At 42.7% G+C, this 19,898-nt stretch overlaps 1 protein-coding gene and 1 pseudogene across 4 annotated transcripts in view; one reads left to right on the top strand and one right to left on the bottom strand.

The window, feature by feature from the left end:
* The window catches only part of Smyd4 (SET and MYND domain containing 4), a 54,605-nt gene that overhangs the window by 24,446 nt on the left and 10,261 nt on the right, over positions 1 to 19,898 (top strand). For 2 of the 4 annotated variants that reach the window (XM_057776387.1, XM_057776388.1), the window contains exons 3-5: positions 640 to 784; positions 7,122 to 7,226; positions 8,168 to 9,320. In XM_057776387.1, the coding sequence (XP_057632370.1) occupies positions 640 to 784; positions 7,122 to 7,226; positions 8,168 to 9,320 (1,403 nt within the window). The remainder of the gene's footprint in view (positions 1 to 639; positions 785 to 7,121; positions 7,227 to 8,167; positions 9,321 to 19,898) is intronic. The other 2 variants (XM_057776389.1, XM_057776390.1) reach the window with 1 other exon arrangement.
* Positions 11,419 to 11,519, bottom strand: LOC130878838 (U6 spliceosomal RNA; annotated as a pseudogene).

The raw sequence follows: 19,898 nt of genomic DNA on the forward strand, positions 1-19,898 counted from the left end.
TCCTGTTGTCTCAGTTTCTTGATGGCTGGGATTACAGGTCTGTACCACCATGCCCAAATCTTCAGTATTTTTTTTTTGTAATTTCTTTATTGTTCTAAATTATATGCATGCTCCTGCATGTGAGTTATGTTCACAAGTGCAGGTGCCCACAGAGGTCAGAGGTGTAAGATGCCCTTGGAACTGGAGTTATAGATGGTTGTGAGGCATCTGATTGATGTGAGCGCCAAGTGAACTCAGGTCTTCTGATGACCAGTATTATATGTGTTTAACTGCTGAGCCGTCTCCTCGGCCCGCCTCAGGGTTTTCAACAGTGTGACTGGAGAGCACTCCTCCGTGCAAAGATTCCGTGTATTATATCATTCTCTACACCCAGGCTTTATTTGATGTGTGATCCAAGGCATAATTCATTGACCACTAAGTATGAGATAAGAGTCAGAGATTAACGCTCTCAGCTCTAAATGGGTATCCCTGCCCTGTGTCTCTGAGACAGGAAGAACCCTCCCGGTGGATTACATGGAGCACACGCCCTGTGTGCACTGCTCTCAGCCACTTGTTGCAATTTCACGTACAGTGATTGCAGAGCCTTACTCGAAATAACAGATTTCTCCCTTTTGTTTGTTTCCCTATTTCTTCACAAAGGCCCGAAGATGTGGTGTTTTTAAAGCATCTTTCTAGTGCTTACTTGGTGGAAAAGGACTATGATGCTCCCCTTTTCTACAGAGAAAAAGGAAACAAAAAATTCCAAGAGAAGGACTACACAGGCGCCGCAGTACTGTACACTAAGGTAATGTGCGTCCAAGCCAGCAGCTGCGCAGGCGTGCCTGCACAAGCTGGAGAATGGTGCTGAGTTTCATGGCCATTGGTTTGTGTTTTGTTTTTCATCTACATTGTTTGGATTTAGGGGGATTTTGATAGAATTTTGTTGTTGATTATATTTTCAAACAAAAGATAGTTATATATCCTGAATTTTTGGAAGATTCTCTCTATTCCTCCAGACACATAGTAGTCATAAGCTTATTGGCCCTTTGCTCTACTTTACCAGGTGACAGTTCTCACTGTCTCTTTTGTCTGAAGAATTGATAAAGTTTTATCTTGATAGTCCTAATTTAGTGAACAGTTAGATGTTTTAGCTAACCACGTGCTAGCTTACAACCATAGTAACTTAGGCTGAGCATGGTGGCACTTACCTTTAATTTCAGTGCTCAGGAAGCAGACGCAGGTGGATCTCTATGAGTTCAAGACCAGCATGATCTGCATATAAGCTCCAGGCCAGCGTCAGCTGTATGGTGAGATCATGTCTCAGTAAAATAAACAACCAGAATGACTTAATAAAGTCAAAAAAGAAAACAAGTGGATTTGCTGTAGCCCAACTAAACTAGGTTCCATTGGTTATAGTTGGTTGTTTTGCTCTTTCACCTTTGGGGGCCCGCCACCCAGCTAGCCAAAGGCTGTACAGAGATTCTTTTTTCTTACTTATGAATGCTTAGCCTTAGCTTGGCTTTTTTCTTTTCTTTTTTTTTTTTTTTTTTGGTTTTTCGAGACAGGGTTTCTCTGTGGTTTTGGAGCCTGTCCTGGAACTAGCTCTGTAGACCAGGCTGGGCTCGAACTCACAGAGATCCGCCTGCCTCTGCCTCCGAGTGCTGGGATTAAAGGCGTGCGCCACCACCGCCCGGCTTAAAGTTGGCATTCTTGTTTCAAGGATAACCTTGTCTCTGTCTGTGTGCGTGTGTTTTTAAATCTCCAGCCTAGTTCCTGGAGCTACAGGTGGTGGTGGCACATGCCTTTAATTCCAGAACTTGGGAGGCAGAGGCAGGTGGATCTCTGTGAGTTCGAGACCAGCCTGGTCTACAAGAGCTAGTTCCAGGACAGGCTCCAAAACCACAGAGAAACCCTGTCTCGAAAAACCAAAAAAAAAAAAAGAATGCCAACTTTATTGTGCTCCAGGGAAGATTATATAGGGATCCTTAACTGATAGCTACACCCAAGCTCTTGGAATTTCCAGCTGTAAAACCCACCAGAACTCGCTCCCCTGCCATCAGGAACTCATGAGGGTCTTGTGCTCAGAGCAGCTGCAGGCACAGGTAGACAAGTTGTTTCGCTCCGGCAGGCAAAGGGTCTGAGGCAGAAAAAGAAAGTCAAGGGGCCAGGGGTCTGCAGCCTCCAATAACCACCCAGACCCCAGCCAACTTTTCTTAAATTATATTATCCTATCTACCTTTTGCCTCTGGGCTTTTATCTTTCTCTCTACTGTGTACCTTCCTTTACTTACTCCATGCTTTTCTCTGTAGCTCGCCCTGATATCCTTCTCTCCTTCTTCATTTACTCCCCATCTTCTCTTCCAAGAATTCTCCTCCTATTTATTCTCTCTGCCTGCCATCCCTGCTCACTTATCCTTTCTCCTGCCTAGCTGTTGGCCATTCTACTCTTGATCAGACCAATCAGGTATTTTAGACAGGAAAAGTAACCCAGCTTCACAGAGTTAAACAAACACATCTTCAACTAATATTTCTCAACAGTTGGTCATGTTTTGTTTTGTTTTGTTTTGTTTTTCTTTTTTGAGGCAGGATTTCACTGTGTAGCCCTAGCTGTCCTGGAACTCACTTCGTAAACCAGACTGACCTTGAACCCACAGAGATCTGCTGTGTGTGCAACCACTTCCTGGTCCATCAGTTAACATATTACTATTAGTGGCAGGCAATAGATACTTTACATTACACTAAACATGATCAAGCTATGTTTATTATTATTTTATGTGTATTTGTTTTTGCCTACATGTATGTCTGTGTACCACTTGTGTGCTTGGTGCCTGAGGAGGCCAGAAGAGGGCATCAGATCCCCTGGAACTAGAATGAGTTACAGACTGTTAGGAGCCACCATGTGGGTTCGGGGGATCAAACCCATGTCCTCTGTAAGTGCAGCCAGTGTTCTTAACTGCTGTGCCATCTCTCCACCCCCTCCAAGCTAAATTTTGAAATAGAATCATGGCTTTTAACATTGTGTTACTCTTACTGACCTGTTTCCATGGTGAAATTGAATTTGAAATTGAAATTTATATCCTGGCTATGCTGAAGCATGCATAGGCAGCCCATATTTGGTTTTATGGTCTAAGTTGATGAGGATGACTGACCAAGTCTCTTCCCCAAGAGGGCACCAGATCTCATTATAGGCACTTGTGAGCCACCATGCGGCTACTGAGAATTAAACTCAGGACTTTTGAAAGAGCAGGCCGTGCTCTTAACCATTGAGCCATCTCTCCAGCCCTATTTGCCACTTCTTGTCTATCAGCCTTTGGGAGTCTTGTTGCTGCCATGCATGTGTGTGCACATGTGGTACATATGGGTGTGGAGAATGGGCATCTGTTCATTCATTTGTTTCCATGGTACCCTGAGAAAATTCCTTCTGCTACTTTTTCAGAGATCTGTCTGTGTTTAAAGCAAGACTGCATCAGACTCTTGATCTGCATGTTGGCATACTCCTGTAATCCCGGTTTCAGGGAGGGAGGGAGATCAAGAGTAGAAGGCCAGTATTAGATTTGTGACAAGTTTGAGGCTAGCCTGAACTATGAGTCCCTTTCTTAAGAGGGGTGAAAAGAATGTAAGGGGGTGAAAGTGAGGTATAGTTCCATGTGGCATCACTTGCCAACATGCATGAAGCCCAAGGTTTGATTCCCAGCACTGGAAGTGGGGTATTGTATTCCTCCTGCACCTTTAAAAAGTCAATACTCAGGCCGGGCGGTGGTGGCGCACACCTTTAATCCCAGCACTCGGGAGGCAGAGGCAGGAGGATCTCTGTGAGTTCGAGGCCAGCCTGGTCTACAAGAGCTAGTTCCAGGACAGGAACCAAAAGCTACAGAGAAACCCTGTCTCGAAAAAAAAAAAAAAAAAAAAAAAAGTCAATACTCAATACTTGGAATTAGTTTTCCAAAAACTATCAAAGCTTCAATAGCCACTCTACAAACATATAAAAGCCCTACTTTATAATGGTGTAAAGTATTTGGCTTCAGTTTTATGCCTTTACATCCTAAACGTGATCCTACAGAAAGTTGTCCAAGGAAAACAGATGATAAGAAAGGAGAGACTGGAGAGATGCGTAGAGCTCAAGAGCACTGGCTGCCCTTGCAAAGGCCATGGATGCTCTGGTTCACCCACCTCTGGGATTCAAAACCCTCTTCTGGCCCTCACAGACACCCACACTCACACACGCACATAACTTTAAAAATGAAATGAGCTCTAGAATGAGTTTGACATCAGCCTAGGCTATATAAGACCCTGTCTCAAGAAGGAAAAAAATGAAGGTTTGCTGGATGGAGAGGGAGATGCACTTCCTATTTCATGAAGCTGGTATTTTGGTGCTTATGGTGCTTTGCAATTTTATAGAGAGCTGCTATTTTCTTTCTTTTTAAAGTAATGCTTGTTGTTTTTGTCCGTAAAAGTAATAAATGTTACTTTGGAAAATATAGAGAAGTATAAAGAGTAAAAAAAAAAAGTCATAACCAGTGATAAGTACTGTTAACATTTCTGCTTATACCCAGCCAGCCAGCCTTTCTCCTGTGAGAATGGATTTTTCTTTTACAAAATTGGGGTAATGGCTGTACTTACTGTTTTGTAACCTGCTTTTTCCCTTCAACAATTTATTGTACCCATTTTCTCATGGTATTAAATTTTCTGCTCTAAGTAATTTTCCATGGCTAACTCAGTGTTCTATTACAGAGAAGAAATGTACTTAATTTAACATCTAATATTGGCATATTATTTGACATTATGATGCTATAATAAGCATCTCTCTGTATAAATATTTATGTACAACTGATTTCTGTTTAGGCTGAATTAGTAGAAGGGTGAAGCACTGGGTCAAAGGGAGCATTTTCAAGCCTTTGATGCTGATGCCGAATTGTCGTCCAGGAAAGAACTAGTTAACATCCATTCTGACAGAATATGAAAATTTATTTCTCCATATCGTAAGCAACATTGGTTATTATTATATATTAATTTTTGTTAGTATCATACCTTTATTTTGGGGATAGGAAATATGTTCATATAGTTAAATTTCAAAAGTTGCAAGAATACTGGACTGGAGAGATGGCTCGGTGGTTAAGAACACTGACTGCTCTTTCAGAGGACCCGGGTTCAATTCCCATAGCAGCTCACAACTGTCTGTAATTCCAAGATCCGACACTCTCACACAGACATACATGCAGGCAAAACCCAATGCACATAAAATAAAAATAAATTATTTTTAAAAAGTTGCAAGAATATACAGTATGGTTTCTTTTTCTGTCCCCTAATCTAACCTCATTTCCATCCCCATAAGCTAGCCTTGTTAAATATACTGTATATAAAACATATATAGATGAATAAAAACAGCTCAGTATAGTGGCATTAATCTCCAGTTACTTGAGAACTGAAGCAGGAAGATCATGAATCTAGGAGCCAAGGCTAGTCTGGGCAGCATAGTAGTCCAAGCTGGCCTCAAACTCTCGTTCAGCTAAACCTCATCCTCCTGCCACCATTTCCCAAGTGTTGGGATTACAGGTGTGCACCACCATGCCCCATGCTCAACTCATTCATTTTTTTCAGTATAAAAGAATGAGCTTCACTGTGACATCTTCATCATATATGTGTGTATGTATATATATGTATGCGTATGTATATGTGTGTGTGTGGTGTGGGGGGGCATAGATCAGTTATAATGCTTACCTAGAATTCATGAAGCTCTGGCTTTTAAACCTAGCATTTTACCCCAAAATATTTACTATATATCACTAAATTGTATCACTAGTTATCAGACTAGCTTATACTACCACTCACAACATAGTGAGAGTGCCCATTATCCCACTCCTTTGTCGAGTAGTCTGTTCTTGGTTTTATTTTTCTTAGACAAACTGATGGATGAAAAAGTATTTCAGCTAGCCTAGAAGTCACAGAGAGCTAGCTGCCTGCCTCTGCATCCCAAGTGGTCTACACCTTTAATCCCAGCGCTAGTCTACATAGTGAGTTCCAGGATCACCAGGCATGCGTAAGGAGACCTTGTCTCAAAAAAAAAACAAACAAAAAACAGAGTCATTTGTATGTCCCATAAAAACTGTTGGTATCATTTGCGTATTTTTATTGAATTGTCAGTTGACTTGTTATTTACCTTTTGAATCTTGAATTGAAAAAGTTAGCTCTTTGTTTATAATACGAGTTACATTCAGCCTAATGTTTACATTTTGATATTGCCTTGATTTGTTTATTTTGTAAAGAATACATATGCATATAAGAGATAATACAGTCATATATAATACATGTGTGTATATGTATGTATATATATCATATAATACTAGAAATGGAACTCAGAGCTTACCATATGGTAGGCAAGCACCTTGCCACTAAACTCTATCTCCAACCCTTATGGACTCAAGTTTATTATTCTTTTATGATTTCTAGAGTTTTGTTCTTGTGGTTTTACTTTTTCTTTCTTTCTGGTTTTTGTTTTGTTTTGTTGGTTTCTTGTTGGTTTTTTGTTGTTGTTGTTGTTGTTGTTGTTGTTGTTGTTGTTTTTTGACTGGGTTTCATGTGGCCAGGCATAACCTCAAACTTTGTAGCAGAAACTGGCTTTGAACTTCCAATCCTCCTTCCTCCACTTCCCAAGCACTGGGATTTATGCATGTGCCACCATACCCAACAACATCTGGGTATTATTGTCGTAGAAAGGGATTCCTCCAACAATTACTTTTGACTCTTCATAGTTCCTTCCAGAGTTATTATACTTTCGTTTGTTGCATTAAGAGTTTGGTCCATTTACACTGGACCTGGTGGCACAGGCTTGTAATCCCAGCTACTTGGGAATTGAGGCAGTGGGGTCATAAATTCAAAGTTAGCCTGGGTGACAGTGAGTTCAGTCAGCCTAGATAAACTGATAGATGTGGCAGAAGCTATATCTGATGCTACAATATACAGTGTTGAATCTTTATTTTCTCATTGTTCTTCAGAGATTTGCTAAAAGGTAAAAAATGAAAGAGAAGTAGTTGGAACAGAAAGAGTCGGTAATTTTATTTTACAATTCCATTCAGTCTTTAGCAGTAGATCCCTCATTTCCAGAAAAGACTAGAAACGCTACTTTCCGTTTGTTCCTTTGACCAGCTCATTATTTTTCAGGGAGTGTCGCATTCCAGGCCTAACACTGAGGATATTTCACTGTGCTATGCCAATCGCTCTGCAGCCCTCTTCCATCTGGGTCAGTATGAAGTGAGTATCGAGTTAGCTGGTGTCCTGCCTATGTCCTAGCTGCTTCTACTGACTCATGTCCCCTCTTACAGGTGACCATGAAGAACAGTGTTAGTTGACAAGAAAAAGCTATGGCACTGTCCACAGGCCATGGAGATAGGTGTGTGTGTGTGTGTGTGTGTGTGTGTGTGTGTGTGTGTGTGTGTGTGTAAAGTTTGAATTTGGGGCAGCTTTAGCTGTGCTGTCAGCTTCAGAAAAAAGCATCCCAGTTTACCATGTTAAATTGGCATTGTACAGGAATCAACAGCCATATTGGTCTAGGCACATTAAACTTAATTTTTCCATTTATACATATGTGATGCACTGAATTAAATATTCAGTCTTATCGACATGAGTTTGATTACAGAAAATAACAAAATATTCTCTAAATAATAAAAAAAGATTCAAGAATCTGACTCTGGGTCCTATGGAAGAAAGACTGGACTCCTAAGGACAGGTTTAGAAGAACATAGGAAGCATTTATCCCTTTATCAACTTCCTATATTGATCGTCTGTTTTGCTTCTAATAATGATAACCATTTATTGGACACATCCATGAGTTCCTTTTATCATTAAGATATATTACTTTATCTCATCCCTAAAATGACCTGTTGATGTACTAGCTCTTTCAGATGAGAAAACAAAAGACATTACAAAACTTAACTTGCTTGCATAAGATTACACCTAACTTCTTACACATTTGTAGTGAATACATGTTTCTTTGGCTTCAAAATATACTTGAAGGGGAAAGGGAAGAAGGAAGAAATGTCAGGAAGCAGAATGGAGGGTGTAATTTAAGGCCTAAGCTCTCAGTTGAAATTGTCCACTATTGTGACCCTTTACATGCCTGTGGCTTTTCAGTTTTCATTACATAGGGGAAAGTAGAAACTGGAAGTCATTCCGGAATTCCTTTTTGTTTTCAGGCTTGTCTTAAAGACATAGTGAGAGCAGATGTACATGGGTATCCTGAAAGACTGCAACCCAAGATGATGCTGCGTAAGACAGAGTGCCTGGTGAACCTCGGGAGACTGCAGGAGGCGAGGCAAACCATCACTGATCTTGAAAGCAGCCTCGCTGCCAAGCCAACACTGGTGCCTTCCTCTCATCAGATTCTTCAGAGGAACCTCCATCACCTGAAAATGAAGATCCAAGAGAAGGAGAGTCTCCCAGAAACCTTCCCAGCAGTTCTCACCAGAGACTTTGAGGATATGGCCCTGGGGGAAGAGAACAAAGAGATTTCTGGGGCATCGCTGTCTGTCAGCTTACACATGGACCCTTTGAAAGGCCGCCATCTAGTTGCCACAAAAGACATTCTCCCGGGAGAACTCCTGGTGAAGGAAGATGCTTTTGTAAGTGTCCTTAACCCAGGAGAAATGCCACCACTGCACCATGGCCTAGAGACCAAGTGGGATACCAGAGTTACTAATGGAGACCTCTACTGTCACCGATGTCTGAAGCACACTTTGGCCACAGTACCCTGTGGCAGGTGCAGCTATGCCAGGTATTGCAGCCAGGAATGTATGCAGGAGGCATGGGAGTGCTACCATAGCACAGAGTGTCCTCTGGGGGGGCTGCTTCTTGTGCTTGGGGTCTTCTGTCATGTTGCCCTGAGGATGACTCTGTTAACCAGATTTGAAGATGTTGACAGAGTTGTAAGGATGCTTTGTGATGAGACTGGTGACAAAGATACCTGTTTACCTGAAAACAAAAATCCGGTCAAGACATTTAGGTGCACAGATCAGAGGGAGAGTGAAGAGAACAGCAAAATAGGTGAACCCCCAGTTCCTGGATGTAATGTCAATGGCAAGTATGAAAGTAATTATAATGCTGTCTTCAGCCTTCTGCCTCATACTGAAAAACATAGCCCGGAACACAAATTCATCTGCGCCATCAGTGTCTCTGCCCTGTGCAGGCAGCTCAAAACAGCCAGCGTGCAGGCCCAAACTGTGTCCTCCAAGTGGAAAGCAGTGACCCCAGGATTGTGTGCAGATTTGACTACTTGGGGACTAGCCATCCTGCGACACATGCTGCAGCTGCAGTGCAATGCCCAGGCGATAACCTCCATCCAGCACACAGGTAAGACGGAAACCTGCTTTTCGCCTTGCATTACTGGGTTTTCTGGAGCTAATGTTTAAGGAGAAAAGAACTACAAAGGAAGACTAGTATCAAACAAATCAGTAACCCAAAAGGAAAACACAACTCTCTTGTATTATCATTCTACCATCAGGAAGCTTTGTGTGCACTTCTGTAATCCCAGAATTTAGGAGATGGAGACAGAATGATTAGGAGTTCAAGACAGCCTCAGCTATATAGCAGGTTTGAGCTTGGTCTGGGCTACATGAGACCCTGTCTCTTAAAAACCTAAGGAGCCAGAGCCAGGTGACAATGGTGGCGCACGCCTTTAATGCCAGCAGTTAGGAGACAGAGGCAAGCAAATTTCTGAGTTCGAGGCCAGCCTGGTCTATAGAGTTCCAGGAAAGCCAGGGCTATACAGAGAAACGACTGTCTCAAAAACAAACAAACGAAGACTTAAGAAGCCAGAGCCGGGCAGTGGTGGCACACACCTTTAATCCCAGCACTTGAGAGACAGAGGCAGTTGGATCTCTGAATTCAAGACTAGCCTGTTGTTTCTAGCAAGATCCCCGCCAGCCAAGGCTACATAGTGACATCCTGTCTCAAAATTAATAATGTTAATTAACGAAATTAATTAAAATTTAAAAACTAAAATATTTTTAGACTTATTTCTTTTCTGTGTGGTATACATGTCACAGCCACCAGTGTCAGTTCTCCCCTACCATGTTTGTCTTGGGGATCAAACTCCGGTGGTCAGGCTTGGCAGCAAGAGCCGTTTCCCAGCCATTTCCAATGTTTTTATTGAGTGATTTTCATTTTATCAGAAAATGCCTTTGAAGGCTTGGGGAGATGGCTCAGTGGGTGGTGCACTTGCTATATAGCATGAGGCTTGGAGTTCAGATCCCCAGCACCCAGGCAGATGCTGAGCAGGCATGGCAGCCTGCCTGTGGTTCCAGCACAGTGAGATAAACGGGATCCCTGGAGCAAGCTAGCTAACCAGATTAGCCAGATTGGTAGTTCTGGATTTAAGGGAGAGACCCAGGCTCAGTGTGTATGGTGGAGAGTGAGTGGTCGAGGGAAATAACTGACATCAGTTCCTGACCTCTATGGGCATGCTCACACCCACACCCACCCACAGATATGCACGAACTCCGTACAAATACCTGCAAGGGAAGAGGAAAGAAAGTGCTGTTTAAGTTCTTTTGTTTGTTTATTTTGTTTCTTTTTTCTTTTTTTTTCCTGAGTGTGGTAGCACAGTCCCTTAATGCCAACATTTGGGAGGCAGAGACAGAAGGCTCTTTGTGAGTTGGAGGCCAGCCTGGTCTACATAGCAAGCTCCAGGATAGCCAGGACTATATAGAGACCCTGTCTCAAACTAACAAACAAGCAAAAAGATTTATATGTATGAGTGTTTTGTGTATGTCTGTGTACCACATGTGTACTTGGTATCTGTGGAGGTCAGATCAGAGGGCATCAGATCCCCTGGAGCTGGAGTTACAGACACTTATGAAGCACTTTGTGGTACTGGGAATCAAACCCAGGTCCTCTGGAAGAGCAGCAAGTACCCTTAACCACTGCGCCATCTCCGAATCTCCTTTTCTATGTAATCTGTTAAGTGAGGGGAAAGTAGATAAAACCTAGGATTTATTGACAGATTAACACTGTTAGCCTAACTAAACTATGGAAGCTAACTCTTAAGCCTTCTCACGTGGCATTGTCTAAATTTTGTTTTCTTTTTTATGTATATGTCTATAGACCTTAATTCAGCTGCCAAATTATGCAGTATGTAGGCATTCTTTGGGACATGTATCTTTTTCCCATCTCAAGTTAGTCTGTTTTCTTGTCTGCCTTCTATGCCTCTTTGAGCCACTGCTATAGAAACATCCAGGTCTGGGCCAGGAAGATGATTCCATCAGTCATGGTGCTTGCCTCTCAGCCTGAGGACCTCAGTTGTTTCGCTTTGGTTTGGTTTTTGGTTTTTCTCTGTGTAGTCCTGGATGTTCTGGAACTCACTCTGTAGACCAGGCTGGTCTCAAACTCCAGTCCATCTGCTTCTGCCTCCTAAGTGCTGGGATTAAAGGCATGCCCCACCATCTGGCTAAAATCAAATATGGAACACTTGAAATTTGCGTGTCATCCCTGCACAGGGGCTGTGCTGATCTTCTCTGTATTGTTTAATTTTAGTAGCCGAAGCGAATATGAAGACCTGAGTTGTAGCCTCAGGACCCGTGTGGAAGAAGGAGAGAACCAGCTCCTCTCACCCTCACACACACATGACATGCGCCCCGCCCAACACAGAGTACATAAGCATTGGGATAACCAAAATCTCTGCAATATAAGTGGTTGCTACTTTATTTTTTGAGATTCTCTGTGTTCTTAAATTAAGAACACTAGGCCGGGCGGTGGTGGCGCACACCTTTAATCCCAGCACTCGGGAGGCAGAGGCAGGCGGATCTCTGGGAGTTCAAGACCAGCCTGGTCTACAAGAGCTAGTTCCAAGACAGGCTTCAAAACCACAGAGAAACCCTGTCTCGAAAAACCAAAAAAAAAAAAAAAAAAAAAAATTAATAACACTAGTCACATAGTGGACAGTATGCTAGCGGTTTTTAAAATTGTGTGATTGTGAATTGAATTGAAATTTTTGAAATCATTCTAGGGGGAAAAGTTTTTAAACTTTTGTGTGTGAGAAAGACAGACAGGCTGTGTGAAGGCTGCAGCATATATACACAGGTTAGGAGACGGCTCTTCAGGAGTTGAATTTCTCCTGCCTCTCATTTCTGCCCCTATACTTCATACATTAAACTTCTATTTCTACCTCTTATTTTACCCTAAGCATGCTGAGCTTACAGATGCCAGCACATCAGCATGGGCACCAGGATCAAGCTAGGGCATCTGGCATCTGGCTTACATGGCAAACTCTTTACCCCCTGAGTCATCTTGCTAGCCCCAGAATATGTATTTTCACAAAGCAAAAGATAATCAATGACCGTGAGTCTGTCAGCCTGGTGGTGGTGGCGCGCGCCTTTAATCCTAGCGCTAGGGAGGCAGAGGCAGGCAAATCTCTGTGAGTTCAAGGCCAGCCTGGTCTACAGAGCAAATTCCAGGACAATCAGGGCTGTAACACAGAGAAACCCTGTCTTGGGGGAAAAAAAAAAAGCAAATAGCAGAACTCAAAAGTAAGATATATAATAAATCAAAGCATTTTATTTTTATAAAGGAGACTTTCCATACTGAAATATATTATCAGTGTTAGCTCTCAGAAACAGAGATTGTATCTATAAAACAAAAATGGCTAAGTGTACAAGAAGGAGCTTGGCAAAACTCCTTTGCTGTAAGAAAATTTAGTATGCCATTCTGACTTTGACTGGGCAAATATATTAAGGATCTAGAAACCAAGATTACATAATAACCTGGGGATTTGGTGGATATATCTATCAAAACTTGTATCCCGTAGATCAGAAGTCACAAACTCTGTGTGAAGCACCCGATGGTATAAACATTTTAGGGTTTGCAGGTCATATACTCTGTTGCAAATGTGCGCCTCTGCCGTGTGGCCTGAAACAGCTGTGGTAATGCATAGGCACAAGTGAGCCTGCCCGGATTTCATTCCAAGTTCATTAGAGACACTGAAATCTAAATTTTTGTAATTTTCCACATTCAGAATTATTCTGGGTTTATTTTCAATTACTTAAACATTAAAACAAACAAATAAAACAGCTGTGAAGATTGTTCAGTGGACCATGCACGTGTGAGACCCTGAGTTCAGATCCCCAGGACCTCCTTAAAGCTGGATGAAGTGAGCCCTCTGTAACTTCAGTGTTCCTATAACTAGATAGGAGGCAGAGGCAGGAGAACCCGGAAAGCTCATGGTGACTCACAACTGTCTGTAACTCTCAGGGGGATCTAACACTGTCTTCTGGCCTCTGTGAACACCAGGAATACACATTTTTGTGCACAGATAAAAATCCAAGGGAAATACTCATGCAGATAAAAATAAATACAGTAAAACTGAAAAAGAAGCAGCAGCTACTGCTTCTGAGACAGGAGGATCGTGAGCCCAAACCTGCCTGAGCTAGAGGGAATTCAAAGGCAGCCTGAACAGGGCAGTAAGCCCCTGTCTCCAGAGTAGAAAGAGGGCTGGGGATATGTCTCAGTGGTGAGACTAACCCAGCACATGTGAGACCCTGAACTCAGTCTCTAGTGTGAGGGTTGGAGAGAGAGGACACCTGACTGTCATCTGTCTGTCTGGGGAGGAAAACTTCCACAGAAAGATTAACACCTTCAGCCAAACATCGTGACACATACCTGTAACCTGAGCACTCAGGAAGCTGAGGCAGGCTTGTAACAAATTAACACTAGCACACTTGTCTACACCCATAGTTCTGCTACTTGGGAGGTTTAGACAGGATCGTTTGAGCCTAGGAGCTCCAGGCCAGCTTGGACAACATAACAAGACCCTGCTTCATATTTTTAAAAATTATGTAATTTTAGGATGCTAAATTTTTTTTTTGTTTTTCGAGACAGGGTTTCTCTGTAGCTTTGGAGCCTGTCCTGGAACTAGCTCTTGTAGACCAGGCTGGCCTCGAACTCCCAGAGATCCACCTGCCTCTGCCTCCTGAGTGCTGGGATTAAAGGCGTGCGCCACCACCGCCCCGATGCTAAATTTAAGAATGTTACATAGACACAACTTTTAAAAAATACAAATTGCCTTAATTGTTCTAGAAGTAGAAAAACACTTTGTTAAAAAACAAACAAACAAACAAAAACAGTAATTCCAAAGAATCAGAATCAATCAAAAGAGTTCTGTAAGGATCTGTAGAGCTAGCTCAGTGATCCCAAGTTCGATTCCTAGCCATCCCCATGGTGGCTCGCAGCTACCTGTAACTCCTGTCCCAGCTGATCCGCGCCCTCTTCTGACCTCTGTGGATACTGCATGCACACAGTACGCAGACATACATGCACTGAACAGGAGACCCTGTTTCAGGTCGATGAAGACTGACACGGAAGTTGTCCTCTGACCTCTATTCATGTATGTGTAGGCAAAATACCCATACACATAAAACAAATAAATCTCAAAGCTATACCCTCTGGGTCATGTGAGTTCTTAAACCCCCTTTTTTAAAATTACTATTTTTTCAATGCTAGTAATTGAACCAAGGACCTTGCACATGTGGGCAAGTACTTCAACACTGGGTTATAACCAAGGCCCTAGTACTTTTATTTTGAAATTTGCCACCAGGCTCATAAGTTCTTCAAAACTTTCGTGGAACATATTTAACCATAATTCTACAAAAGAAAAAGGAGCGGGTTGGAGAGATGTCTCAGGGGCTCTTCTGAGTACCACTCTTGCTGGGTGGTGGTGATGCACACCTTTAACCCCAGCACTCGGGAGTCAGAGGCAAGCGGATCTCTGTGAGTTCAAGGCCAGCCTGGTCTACAAGAGCTAGTTCCAGGACAGGCACCAAAGTTACAGAGAAGCCCTGTCTCGAAAAAAAAAAAAAAGTATGTACTACTCTTGCAAAGGACCTAGGTTTTTCACACACACAATATATAGACATACATATAGGCAAACAATCATACACATAAAAATTAAATCAATTTTTTTTCTTTATTTTGAGGCAGGGTCTCATTGTATAGCCCTGGCTGTCCTAGAACTCACTTTGTAGACCAAGCTGACCTTGAACTCACAGAGGTCCACCTGTGCCTCTGGAGTGCTAGGATTAAAGTCATGCACTATCGTACCTGACCTATTTATTTATTTTTAATATTTTTATTATTTATTTTAAATATGGGGGTATTTTTCCTACTGTGTGTGTGTGCTCTACCTTCATGCATTCTCAGAATGCCAGAAGAGGGTATCAGAACTCCTGGAACCACCATGTGGGTGCTGGAATCCTGAACTTCTGAGGTACCTCAATATGAATCTCTGTGAGTTCAAGGCCAGCCTGGTCTAGAAAGATAGTTCCAGGACAGCCAGGGTTACATAGAGAAACCCTGTCTTTAAAAAATAAAAAAAAAGCCACAGTAAGTAATCAAGAACAAAATGGAAAGATCAAAAACACTGATGACAACTTATGCTGGAGAGGATGCGGGGTAAAGGGAACACTCCTGAATTGCTGGTGGGAATGCAAGCTGGTACAGCCCCTTGGATGTCAGTGTGGTGATTTCTCAGAAAATTAGGAAGCAACCTACCTCAAGACCCAGTAATACCACTTTTGGGTATATATCCAAAGGATGCTCAATCGTACCACAAGGACATATGCTCAACTATGTTCATAGCAGCATTGTTTGTCATAGCCAGAACCTGGAAACAACCTAAATACCCCTCCACTGAAGAATGGATAAGGAAAATGAGGTATATTTACACAATGGAGTACCACACAGCAGAAAAAAATAACAACATCTTGAATTTTGCAGGAAAATGGATGGAGCTAGAAAACATTATTTTGAGTGAGGTAACCCAGACACAGAAAGACAATTATCACATGTACTCACTCATAGGTAGTTTTTAAACATAAAACAAAGAAAACCAGCCTACAAACCACAATCCCAGAGAACTTAGACAACAATGAGGACACTAAGAGAGACTTACATAGATCTAATCTACATGGAAAGTAGAAAAAGACAAGATCTCCTGAGTAAATTGGGAGCATGGGGACTTTGGGGTAGACCTGAAAGGGGAGGGGAGAGACAGGGAGGGGAGCAGGGAAAAATGTAGAGCTCAATAAAAATCAATAAAAAAAAGGAACAAAATGGAGGAGCCATCGAGATGGCTCAACCAATAGAAGCACTTGCCATACAAGCCTGATGACTGAGTTTGAGTCCTAGAATCCACATGGTGGAACAGAGAAGAAAACCACCTCCACAGCCTCCATATGTGTACCAACACACACAATAATAATAATAATAAAGTTTTTTTAAGGGAATTGATCTTTTAAAAATAAATTAAAACCAATATAGAACAGTTGTGCATCTCTGTAGTCAGTACTGGGAAGGCTGAAAGAAGAGCACAAATTCAAGCAAGTGGGCAAAAACAGACTGGAGTTAGAATGCTTGGGTGTGATGGCTCACGCCTTTGATCCTAGCACTCAAGAAGCAGGAAGCAGGAGAATAACCACAGGTTTGAGACCAGCTTGGTCTGTCGGCAGCAAATCCCAGATCAGTCAGGGCTATATGGCAGGACCTTTCCAAAAGAAATAATAGCCAACAAATACCGGACCAATGAGGACTACGCTGTGAGACCTGTCTCAAGCAAAGCAAAACAAATATATATGGAGCTTGTGGGAGTCAAAAGTTAAATATGCTGGGCTTGGTGGTGCATACCAGCACTTGTGAGGTAAAGACAGGAGAACGTTCCATCTTCTTTGGCTATATAAATGAATTTGAAGTCAGTCTTAGATATACGAGACCTTGTCTCCAAAATAAATTGTTTAATTACATTTTTAAAATGAGGAGCCTCTAGGAACTGGACAGATGGCTCGGTTGGTAAGATGCTTACTGCACAAGCTTGAGGACCTGAGTTCAGATCCCCAGCACCCATGTAAAGCCAGGCATTGGTGATGTGTGTCTGTACTCCCAGAGGTGGAGAAGCAGGCTGATGTCTGGAGCTCACTGACTAGTGAGCCTAGCCCTCGTCAGTGAACCCTACATTCAGACAAAAATCTGTCTGAAAAAATAAGCCGGGACTGGCAAGATGGCCCTGGGGGTAAAAGTACTTGCCTGACCACCTGGTCTTATCCCTGGTGCTCATGTGAGGTGGACGGACAGGACGGATTGCCACGTGTGTGCCATGGCACATGTGCACTCGTACTCTCCTATATGATAATAATAAAAAAATGAGAAATTTGAGAGCATTCAGTGAAGGCACCCATCATCAGCCTTCAGACTCCACATGCACGCCTGTTCACATGTACTCCATGTCCACACAAATCAATCCACACACCAAAAAGTATATACATCTTCAGTGGTGGACATGCTGGCAACACACTGATGATCCCAGTATTTGGGAAAATGAAGCCGAAGGATCACAAACTCAAAGCCAGTGTAGGATATACAACAAGACCTTGTCCCCCCAAATAAACAAGGCATGGTAGTGCTTGCCTTTAAACCCAGCCTTTGAGACAGAGACAAGTGGAGCTCTGTGAGTTTGAGGCCAGCCTGGTTTACGTAGTAAATTAAAGTATCCAAGGCTATCCAGTAAGACCCTGTCTCAAAGAAAAATAATTTAACAAAATGAAGAGCTTCTGGATAGGTGAACACGTGGTGTCTCTGGGTAGTGGATACCCAGAGAGAGCCGAAGTGTGGATCTCCTTCCCCCATTATATCTCCCCTTCATTTATGACTTTTGTTACATGCTCTGTGTAGAAACCAGTAAACATGGTTAGCAGAGTCTGTGATGAATTGCTAAGAAAATACCATAGGCTTTGCTCTCTTCACTGACAGCACATTGGAGGGCCACTCCCACAGTTAGAAATCAGAAAGCAGGCTCACTAGGGCCCCCACTTACCACAGCCCCCAGGAACCAAGCTGACTGCTGCATGATTGATGCAGACCCTGGAAGAGGAATCCAGTGAGCATGATGTCTGCCAAAAACAAAACAAAATCAAAAAAAAAAAAAAAAAAAAAAAACAAGGAAAGATGTACAACATTTATTTCTAAGTGGGAAAAAGTGTAGTATTCAGAGTATGATCGTATTCTGTGAAATAAAAATGTGTATCTGTTAATGGCCAGTGAGATGGCTCATCTGGTAAAGGAGCAAGCTCCTGCCAAGCCTGACGACCTGATCTTGATCCCAAGGTTCCCCATGATAGAAGGAAGAACCGACTCCCCAAAGTTGTTCTTTGACCTCCACACCCGGGCCATCACACTTACGCACATAGATAATGAAACAGATAAGTGCAATAAGAAAAAAATTAAGGCCGGGCGGTGGTGGCGCACGCCTTTAATCCCAGCACTTGGGAGGCAGAGGCAGGCGGATCTCTGGGAGTTCGAGCCTGATCTACAAGAGCTAGTTCCAGGACAGGCTCCAAAACCACAGAGAAACCCTGTCTCGAAAAAAAAAGAAAAGAGAAAAAAATTAAATGTATGTCCAGTTTGTTACTTGAGTGCTCAGGCCCTCATGCTTATGAAGCAAATATTTCCCAACTAAGCCATCTCCTCAGGCCCTAGAAGCTGCTGCTGCTGCTGCTGCTTCATTTAACTTAAGGGAGCTGTAGAGAATGGCTCAGTTGTTAGGAACACTGGCTGCTCTTTCAAAGGACCTGGATTCAATTCCCAGCAACCACATGGCAGCTCACAACCATCTCCATTTCCAGGGGATCTGATACCTTCTGGCCTTAAGGGCATTGCATGCATACATGCAAACAAAACATCTCTAGACATAAAATAAAATAATAATATTTAACTGGAAATAAATTTTTGAGGCAGAGTCCCTCGTAGCCCAGGCTGGCCTGAAACTCATTTGCATAGCTGAGGGAGGCCTTGAGCTCTTCACCCTCCTGCCAGCACTTCCCAAGTGCTGGGATGCACTACCGTGCCTAGCAGAATTTAACCTGTGTCTGTCATGCATTCTGTATATTTTTGTTTTGTTCTGTCACAAACAGTATACACTGTCAGAGATCAAACACGGGGCCTTGTGCTTGCCTAGCAACTGAGCTACACCCACAGCCTCTTGATGAAACCTTTATAAATGCACACGAGAAAGCACATTGTCATGATAAAAACACGGCCTGTCTATACAAGTAAAATTGAGATGCCACCTTGCCTGTAAGATTGGCAGTCATTTTGCTGATGTCCTGATTAGTTTTTGTTAACTTGGTGCAAACCAAGATATATCTTGGAAGAAGGAATCTTAATTGAGAAAATGCCTCCAGAAGATTGGCCTGTAGGCAAGTCTGATTAGTGATTGATGTAGGAAGACACAAACAACTGTGGGTGGTCCACTCTAGGGCAGGTGATCTGCAGTATATATAAAACCAGGCTGAGCAAACCAGGAAGCAACATTCCTTTATGGCTCCCACTTCAGTTCCTGACTCCAGGTTCCTGCCTTGAGTCCCTGCCCTGACTTCCCCTAGTGAAGGCATGTCGCCTGAGAGTTGTAGGGGGAAATAAACCCTTCCCTCCCCAGGTAATTTTTGGTCATGGTATTTTATTTCAACAATAGAAGCCCTAAGATAGTTGGTTTGTGATATGGGATGTCCTTCTGTATATGTGTTGCTTTCATTGGTTGATGAATAAAGGTGTTTTAGCCAATGGCTTAGCAGAGTAAAACCAGCAAGAAATCTGAACAGAAGCCGGGTGGTGGTGGCGCACGCCTTTAATCCCAGCACTTGGGAGGCAGAGGCAGGTGGATCTCTGTGAGTTCGAGACCAGCCTGGTCTACAAGAGCTAGTTCCAGGACAGGCTCCAAAACCACAGAGAAACCCTGTCTCGAAAAACCAAAAAAAAAAAAAAAAGAAAGAAAGAAATCCGAACAGAGATACAGAGAGAAAGAAAGTAGAGTCAGGGAGACGCCATGTGGCTGCTGAAGGAGAGAGACGCCAGAACCTTACCGTAGGTAGGCAACAGCCTCGGGTGATACAT

The sequence above is a fragment of the Chionomys nivalis genome, chromosome 7 (assembly GCF_950005125.1).
Source record: "Chionomys nivalis chromosome 7, mChiNiv1.1, whole genome shotgun sequence".
Lineage (NCBI taxonomy): Eukaryota > Metazoa > Chordata > Mammalia > Rodentia > Cricetidae > Chionomys > Chionomys nivalis.